Here is a 9351-nt window from a genome sequence, read left to right as displayed (position 1 = left end):
TTCATCCCCTGCTTCTCCCCTTTTCGATGATCCGACCCGTGAAAACCATATCGACTCGCCTGATCTTCAACGGTCGGGGGATTAATTTTTATCCTCGCAGCCCAATGGCGTACTTAATTTGCCGTGAATCGACACGGGAAGCTTCTGTCACCCCTCCACACTTTCAGAAGTCAACGAGTCACAAGTCGCAAAGGGTATTCGATCTGTTCCGTGAAATTGCCGTTCAACGTGGCTCTTCACTTTTCTGAACAATTTTCCTGACTTTGCTACAGCTGCCTTTTCCTTCCTCTCCTTTCTTCATTCTCGTCCCTGACACGATTTTATTTTAACGCGTTTGATGTCGATCGATCGATGGTTTTATCGATGAAAGCCGTTTGTTTGAAGTTTCTAATTGGATCTTATCGTTCCACTGATTGTAAGATTTTCATCTGTATTATAATTTTCTTGTAGATATTACTTTTCTTCCCAAGGGATACTTGTGAGAAATCGCTGAATTTTGTGTATACTTTGGTAAAGAAAATTTCAACCCCCTTTGAATATTTAAACTTTCGAAGATTACTGAGCTTCTTAGATTGAAGCCATGAATTTTAACTTGGTCAAATAATGAAAAAGTAAAGGACAGAGATTTTGAATAAAATTGCATTAATAGTATTAGATTGTAAGATTAGAATTTTGAAATTTTTTATGGAGAAAAAATTGACCTCTGGTGAAAGTTACTCGACCATCAGTCCAGTAAGGTGATATTGAACGGATTGATTGATTGATTGCCATGGCTACAAGTTCGATTAGAACGGATTCGGAAATATTTCGACAGCTGGGTAATCTGATCAACCGTATCTGACGTGTTCTCCATAATGCGGAGGTTCAGATTAGATTTTCTAATTATCGTGTTTGCCGACTGTGTTGTTACAGTATCCACAGTTGGGAATCGAGAAACCATTTCCAGCTTTCAGATCGATACGAATGTTTTCGAACGTGATTTTCCACATATTCCGGGATGAATTTTCGTTTCATATCATACAGACAATTTTCCTCTTCATTAAAAGTTGCAGATAATTTGGAAAAAAAAATCCTCAAAATGAGAACGAGTCTAAATTAAAACCCTGCTTTTCCTCGATTATAAAAAAAAAAGTAATTTTGATCAGCATATCTAGTAAATAAAAAAAAAAAGTTCTGAAGGTTTATTAAAACTCAACATTTCTCATTTGCAATTTTAATTTTATCATTTCTTAAAAGCCGAAATTGCCAAAGTAAGATAGTATTTAATACACTTACTTTGACACTTTAATTAAGAACGAAAGTTTTTAACTATGAAGTAAAAAAAAGAAATTACAGATGTAACAGGGAAGAAGTAACTTTCAAAAATACTAGTCCCGTGTTGAATGTCTTTGCAAACGGAGTCTTGGATTTGTTCAAGCGAGAACGCCGCGAGCATCGACGCGGAGGGTATTGAATTTTTCACAGGATTGTTAATTATTCTGCAAAGTTTTCACGGTACAAAGGGGCTGCTCGATTGGTCACGGGGAAAATTAGTTCCTCGGGTCTCTTTAGCAGACAAGTTTTCGATGAGAAGTGCATTTCTACAACCATTCTCCTACCAAGAAGTCGATCAGCTTTCCGGACTAAGTTTACGAAATGTACAACATCATTTTCCGAGTGAAATGGGCATAAAAAAAATCCGACAATTAATTACTTTTTAATTAAATTATTGCACGATTTTAGAAATACAAATATGGGTAGCATTTGGAAACAAATTTTACACTTATTTACATTTTTACTTAGTTATAAGTGATTATAGTCAACCATAAGTCAGACGAACTCTAAACAAGCTATAAAAATTTCACAGCTATAAAATTCAAAGATACGACTATTAATATTTTTTATAATGTAATTAACTATTAGTGATAAGGAACTATAGTCACCCATAGTGCACAGTGAACAATGAAAGATCTCAGTCAGCTTTGCTGAAAGAGGTAAAGCACGCAATCCTTGGCGCTCGAATCGCGTGAATATTTGAATCGAAGGAACCTCGCGGCTCCGTTTTGTCGTTCTTGAGACAAGACCAGTCTCTTATATCCGGCGGGCTGGTGAAATTTTTAGTATCAGACGGTCGGATTGTTTTCCTATTGCTTCATCCACGGTGAAGATATTTCACCATACCGGTGTAAAAACTGGAACGCGATGAAACTTGGAAACTGGATTAAGATCAGACAATCTCGCGAACGAAATTTACATTTTCGTATTCGAAACTTGTGTATCCGTAAAAAGATGTTACTTAAACAAACTCGAATATTATTCAATTCCAAGTAAAATAAAAAATTCTAAATTTTATTCCAAAAAAGTTTCGAAAAATGAGCGCGTAAGAATAGAAAATATTGGAAGGAAATGCGATACGTCTGGAATTTTTAATCTAACAAATATTTCACTTTATTCGAAATTTCAAAGATAAGCCAGGGAACACTTTAAACGATTGAAGCATGCGTTTCAATTTCCCTTCGAAATGTCGACGTTCGCTAGGAAGAAATTGATAAAAATAGGTTGGAAAACCTTGGCGATGGCTCGCGGCGTTTACATTTCGTGCTTCCGTGTTGTACAATTTCCCCTTTTGCTTTCGTATTGTTGAAGGTTCTCAAGCGTTTAATGAAAAGCGACGACTTAATACGAAAGGGTTGAATTTTCTCCATGTAACTTTGCAGATTATTTGAGAAGCAACGGATAGGATTACTAAACTTCTCCGGACGTTCTATCCGAAGTGACGCTCTAATAAAATCCCTCCGTACTAAGTCGAAGTTTACATGCATAATTTTCAACCGAACATAATTTCATCCGGCTGAAACAAATTTAAATATTCAAATGTCTGTATCAATCGTATTCAATTTTAGCCTAGACGATCTAGATTTCTCTGCAATATTTTCTACAGAATTGGATTTAGAATACTCGAGATAGAAATATTTTATAAACGTCGATATATCATAGATGCTAATGCACCATGAATGTCAATATTTTATAGGTACCCATATATTGTAAATGTCAATGTCCTATATTGAAAATACTACCAATTTTTTAAATTACAGTTCTTTAAAATTCTTCCATTTCATCTTCCATCAATGAAATTTTATTTAAACATTTCTATAAACTATTTTTCACTACACCATTATTTGTGTCTCTATTAACCCTATAGTGTCGTAAAGTTTCATTGAAGTCAGATACCAGATGTTCTCTTTATAAAGTGACGTATAGCACCCTAATATCTAATAACCAAGAGAAACAGGCTGGAAAAACGCAATAACGCGTTGGGTTAATTCCCAACGGGAATATATATGTACCTCTTGCCGAGGAACCCAGAAATTTGTGAAGGTATTTACTTTTGCGCACCACTGGGGTCGTGGGAAATTATACATTAATTATACCACCGGTCGTTAGAAGCCTTATATATATTTTTCTTCAAAATTCAATGATTTTCTAACAGATAAAATGATAATCTTATTTTCGATGAAAAAGATATTGTCTGGTGTATCCACTTGGCGAGCAGAAGCAGAGAAGGGACTCGAAGAGGGTTGGGCATTTTGTAGGTACACCCGAGAAACTGGACGACCAAAAGCATTTTCGGGGGTCGGTTGTGCATGTTAGCCGACGACAGGAACTCGATATAACGACGCCAGCTGGGAAGGGACTCGAGTCGACGGCAACTCCCGCCCCGAAACTCCATTATCCTTAATTATAATCGCGTTTAATCGCAAACTCATCCAGCCTCCCTTCCATATGTGCTCGTCGCGGCGCCTTAACTTCACCCCGTCGAACCACCACCCTCGTTCAAGGACGGTTATCAATCTAGAATCAACCGTGGAGGTTTTCAACCTTCCTATCTCTGCTTAGGAGCCGCCGATTTTTTGTCCTTCTTGGGGACATTGTTAACCCATCAAGCTGAAACGCGAAAGGTGAGATCATGGAAAATGAATCTCGTTAACGGTTGCTTTGGATATTGCAAGTTTTTACCGCCACCTTATTTCCCGTGGACTGATAACTGTATCTTCTCTCTTTTGTTTCATGAAACATTTTGAAAATTATTTAACAAGCTAACTTTACTAGTAGAATTCTATGACTATGCAGTGTATGTGACCGTAAGCGTATCGGAAGAAAAATCTAGGGTATATCGTTAAAAACTACCGCCTGGAATAACTTAAAAAAAAAGAACCGAGCCCGGTTGTTTAACCTTAATAGCAGTTTCAAAATATCTTTCTGCACATTAGGCCGTTAAACGCGATATTATCGCAAGATTATATTTCCCAGGTAAACTTTTTACTTCCAACTTTGAAAGTAAATACTTTTCCGGATCGAGCGACCTCGTTAAGATAATCGCAATCAATAAATCCTGATAAGGAAATATATTTTCACGAAAGTTTTACTCTAATAGAAAATTTGTTAATACATAGATTAAAGGCCTGAAAAAATTAATTAATAATCTTGAGAATTCCCTTTTTGCTTTTCTGTTATTTATTAATGTATATGTAAGAGCAAATACACGTGGCAATAAGTACATAAACGTGTATGTGTACTTTCAATGTCGGGTCCCATGAGTTCCGCAGGGTGAGTCAGTCGCTAATGAAGAATTACCACCCCGGCTTCTTGGCGGACAATGCAATTGGAATCGGTCCACGGGAATCCCCTTATCCAGGCGTGTAGGGTTACCAAGAACCGTGAACGTATCCCTTGGGAGCAGCTAGCAAAAGCTCCACGAGATCTCTCCATCCGCAACGTTCCATTGTCATGGCTTTTCTCATGCGATAAGAATTGGAAAGACTGCTGGTGAGACTGCCACATAATTGAGATGAACGATTCGCCTGTTCCTCCAGCTAAAATTCCTCTCTTCCTTGCTTTCGTGCCGGTTCCATTATGATGTCGTTTATCAATGCTTAGGCGAGACCGTTCTTGAAATGGATTGACGTGTTCATAGTCTCCGTTCTTCATTCGTATCTTAATTAATTTTCTAATGTGACGTGTACGATTTTAAGGTACAGACAGTCTTATTATTAGATTATGGATGTTTAGGCAAGTACATATTTTTATAAAAAATGAATTAAACGAAGAGACTTAGACAAAAATTTAATATTTTATTAAATGATTACAGGAAGATACTTTTTTATTTTGCATAATATGTCATTTGTGCATACTGCACTATTTTCTCAGAGTCAGGTCTTAATTATTTAATCTCTACAATATTATTTTTGTATTTTACTAATTGATCACGCGCGTTTTGGGAACAGTGCCGCTATCGCCATCTGGCAACGAATGGTGCGATTAACGAAAGAGGAAGTGCATCTTTTTGTGACAAAAAAACAGCTTTTGTGCTGTTTTGACAGGTATAAAGCATTTGGATCGATTCATCGTTTAGATCAGAATGAAATAGGTTTAAATAAAATGACTTTTAACCGAGAAAAATTCATTTTATTCACAGAGCTTCACTCTGTTCGAAAACTAAAATGTTGATGAGTCATTTCGAACCTATAATTGACAATGATTGAAATCTTTTGATATACCTTCATTTCTCTTCTAAAAGGTCTAATTCAATTATTTAAAAAATCAAGAGGATCAACTCATAACATTAGTCATGGTCTGCTGATTGAACAAGTCTGATTGCACAGCATTCAGGAACATGGGCACGCTGTGCTGTCGATGCAGATATTGTTCCAACAATGACCCCAGTGTCGCGGAGAACGCGGTCTCCAGTAGATCCACTCCATCCCCTCCGATTTGGAAGAACAAGTAGTCATCCGGTGATTCCGCGTATTGGCTGAATAGTTTATATCGACCCTCCTTCGTCCTGTCCACTCTCCAGCCGAATAGCTGGTAACAAGCTTGCCGATACTCCTGCGACGATGCCTTGAAGGCCTCTTTCAAGCGAGCTATTTTAATCTCGTGAGTTTGTTTAAGTTCCGCTATTTCTGATGAGAAAACAATTACATTTAATTACATTATTGATGTCACGGTAGTTACGAACTCAGGATGTAAGATCAATTACCTTGAGCTTGAAGAGAAGACGTCGTGGCATTGGCTCCTCCTTGTGCCACCTTGGCTCTTAGTTCTTCAAGTTCGCGCAGCAATGCCTGCTGCTTTTCTTCCGCTTGTTGTTCCGCGATCGTAGCAGGATTCATGGTATAGTGCAATATCCTCGCGTTGCAATTGAAATCGCCTTTTAACGCACGATGCTCCAATTCGCCCTTCAGTCGCTCGATTTCCTCCTTCAGTTTATTGCACTCTTCCGCTTGGCTATAACCCTCAGCTGCTTGAAGATCGTTTTCCAGTTTGGCAACTAATTCTCTGAAATACAAGTCTCCTTAGTATTGAAATTGAAACTATAATGTTTCAAGTGAAATCTTATAATTACCGATAAGCATCTATCGTTCGTTCTAATGCAGGAATTCTTTCTGTTATCGCGTTATTGCTGTCTATCGTCATCTCCTTCTCGTACAAATCTAGTTGTTGTCTATAACTATCTCTTTCCCTTGAAACAAGGATCATCTTCTTCTGTAGTCTGCTTACTAATTTGTTCAATTTTTCCTTGGACACGGTCACATCCGTGGCTAATTTCTTAGCATCCTCGTATTTCTTTGATAGATTCTGTGATTCTCTCAATGCAGCGTCTAATTTTGATCTGAGTTGACCTTCTTCCGCTTTCAAAACCAGCTCGGCTTGCTGCAAGCGATTCAATTCGCGTTTCAAGACTGATGGTCCACCAGTGATTCCAATTGATTCGTATTCGGATAAGCGTAACGCCAGTTCCGCTTTTTTCGCTTCTAACGTGGCAACTTGCTGTTCTACTTTTTCAGTGTGCTCCAATCTGTAAAAGTACAAATATTGTTAGAACAACGAAACATTTATAGTTTTAGAAGCGATTTTAGAGACAGTACCTTTTCATTACATTAGCCATTTGTTCCTCTAACAATAGTTTCCCTCTAACAGATTCTCTCAGCGAAGCAATAGTGTCTTTCGCGGCGACAAGCTCTTTCTCGAGCTCGTTCGTTCTGGCCGCCTTCGCAAGTAATAATTTCCCTTCTTCCCAGGCTGCTCTTTCTGATTCTAATTTCTCGACTTTTATTCTTATACTCTGAAACTCCACATTTTGTAGTTCCAATTCTTGCTGCTTTGTCTGATATTCTCTTAATTTATCCTCTAGCTGTGCTATTCGTTTTTGCGCCGCTTCGAACTGTTGCTCGGCTCCAGAGTGATCTTCAATATCTTTTGGTTTTGATACAGTTTCCTGTACAGGAACATGTTTAAGCTCCTCTAACAGTTTTGCATTTTCATTCATCAACATGAGAGTCTTCTGTTCCAAATTTGCCTTCACCTATCGATCACGTTATACATGAAACTCCGAGATATAAGATAATTAAATAGAGTTCACTTACCTGGTGTAGTTCTTTTTCTGCAGCAGCTTGTGTATTACGTGCTTCTTGAATTGTTCTACGGGCCATATCAAGTCTCACTTCCAACTGTTTGATAGTTTGCTTGTCTTCTTCTATCTGTATCTCCAAACCATTTTTTTGTTTTTCAAATACCTCCTCCATTTGTCTGCGTATCTTATGAAGTTGCTGTACTGTAGCCTCCTGATGAGACAGCCTTGTTTTTAAGGATACAACCTAATATAAAACATATATAGAATTTTTCTGATACATTGAATCTCTATAAATTAATAGATGATTTAAGTTAGATGCTTACTTCTCCTTTTAATCTCCTCCATTCCCATGGACTTCCTGGAGCAATCTCTGTCTCACTCTTATTTAAAGCAGAACTATCAGAATCAAGTCTTCTCCTCTTAGGTGTAATATTACATTCCTCTTGTTCATTGAACAAAGCAGATGTAAATGTAGTTCCTGATAGTCGTAATGATATACCACTGCTACTACTTTTACGGTATGCTTCAGAACCTGACCGCAAATCTTTTATCATTTTGATAACACTAGTTGGATCTTGATCATCCATCTGTAAAATGAAATAAATAACATTAAATTTCAATCACAAAATATATTAATATATCTCTTAAATGAAATTGTTTCAACAAAATAGTTAAAATAATATTGATTAAACTTACTCCAATAAATTATACGATACTGACGTTACAAAGGAATTCAAATACTAAAACGCGCGTTACTAGAGTGCAATTTAAGTATACAAATATACATTGAAATATATCACTGATCCTGCCTATCGGCCAATTTGATACAAAAGGTTTTGATAGCTAAAATCACAATTTTGGGGACTCTGTGTGGTAATCTGATTCGAAATTAGTTTCGTAGTTATTCGTTTTACAAATTTTAAGTATCATTACTGCAGCTGATACTTTCACTATACACTCCACAGTAACAATGTAAATCTGTAATCTAGTGGCGCTGATGGCTGCATGGCGGCATCTCAAAGAGTTATCAGGAATGCACCAGCAGCAGTGACTACAGATGCAAAAAAAAGCTGGACTTGTCTGTGTTCTTGAAAGGATCATGATTTTGGGGGTCCCATATACCCCAGGTGAAGTTAAATATGTATGTAGAGAACTGTTTTACCAATCCCTTTCATCATACCTCGCACTAACGTTCGTATAGACATAATTTTGACTCCCGTTCTTTTTTTTAAATTAGTTAGAATCAGCATAAGATCGCAAAATTATTAGAATAGTTGTTTAATAAACATGTAATTATAAACCTCTATTTTAAAAAACTGCCATAAATCGAATATTTTTGAAAATCGATTCCAGCACCATCTACCCACAAACGGCTCAAACTACTTGTCGAGTTACCGATCGATTTGCCGGTAAAGGGAACACAGTGGAAAAGCAGTGGAAGTAATTAGCTTTCGCTACTTACCGACAGCAGATGGTAATGTTCTTCTTTATCGGAAAGTTGGTCGGTAACTCGTCGAGTAGTTTCAGCCGTTTCTGTATAGATGTCGCTGGGATCGATTTTTAAAAATATTTTATTTATGGCGGTATATTGTGCATTAACATCGTCAAAATTAATATTTTAAGAATCCTTGTTTTCTTTATATCGTCATTTTCTTTAAAGAAGCCTACTTTGCTCAATTTTTTTGCATATCCACGTCATAGACTCATCTCCACTAATTTCTGGAATTATACTTTGATAAAGTACTTAGTCAATAAATTTTAATTAAAAAACATTATTTTTTATCAAGAAACGAGTGAATCGAAGAAAAACAAGAACTGGGGATTTCCCATACGAGGAAAACAGTGTAATCACAGACTAACAATAAGTATAGAATAGATCTATCATTTAATGCTCTTTTGTGTCTTGTAACTCAGGGGAATTAAAGCCCCTTTACCATTTTTATGTCACGTCCTGCTAT

General features: G+C 36.9%; 1 protein-coding gene across 1 annotated transcript; it reads right to left on the bottom strand.

The window, feature by feature from the left end:
- Positions 1–5091: 5091 nt before the first annotated feature.
- LOC114876868 (mitotic spindle assembly checkpoint protein MAD1) lies at positions 5092–8409 on the bottom strand. Its single transcript, XM_029188755.2, has 7 exons — positions 8090–8409; positions 7717–7980; positions 7407–7637; positions 6909–7345; positions 6386–6838; positions 6020–6318; positions 5092–5942 (listed from the first exon to the last, which is right to left on the bottom strand). The coding sequence occupies exons 2-7, from the start codon at positions 7978–7980 to the stop codon at positions 5590–5592; spliced, it is 2037 nt and encodes a 678-aa protein (XP_029044588.2). The 5' UTR covers positions 8090–8409; the 3' UTR covers positions 5092–5589.
- Positions 8410–9351: the final 942 nt, after the last annotated feature.

The sequence above is a fragment of the Osmia bicornis genome, chromosome 8 (assembly GCF_907164935.1).
Source record: "Osmia bicornis bicornis chromosome 8, iOsmBic2.1, whole genome shotgun sequence".
Taxonomy (NCBI): Eukaryota; Metazoa; Arthropoda; class Insecta; order Hymenoptera; family Megachilidae; genus Osmia; species Osmia bicornis.
Note: the sequence above shows the minus strand (reverse complement) of the source record. Positions and strands in the feature narration are given on the sequence as shown.

Excerpts from the sequence above, each read along its gene's own strand:
- LOC114876868 (XM_029188755.2), bottom strand. The coding sequence starts at position 7,980 with ATGGATGATCAAGATCCAACTAGTGTTATCAAAATGATAAAAGATTTG. Across the intron at positions 7,638-7,716 it reads GGAGGAGATTAAAAGGAGAA|GTTGTATCCTTAAAAACAAG; the intron begins GTAAGCATCTAA and ends GTTTTATATTAG. Across the intron at positions 6,319-6,385 it reads CGAACGATAGATGCTTATCG|AGAATTAGTTGCCAAACTGG; the intron begins GTAATTATAAGA and ends CTTGTATTTCAG.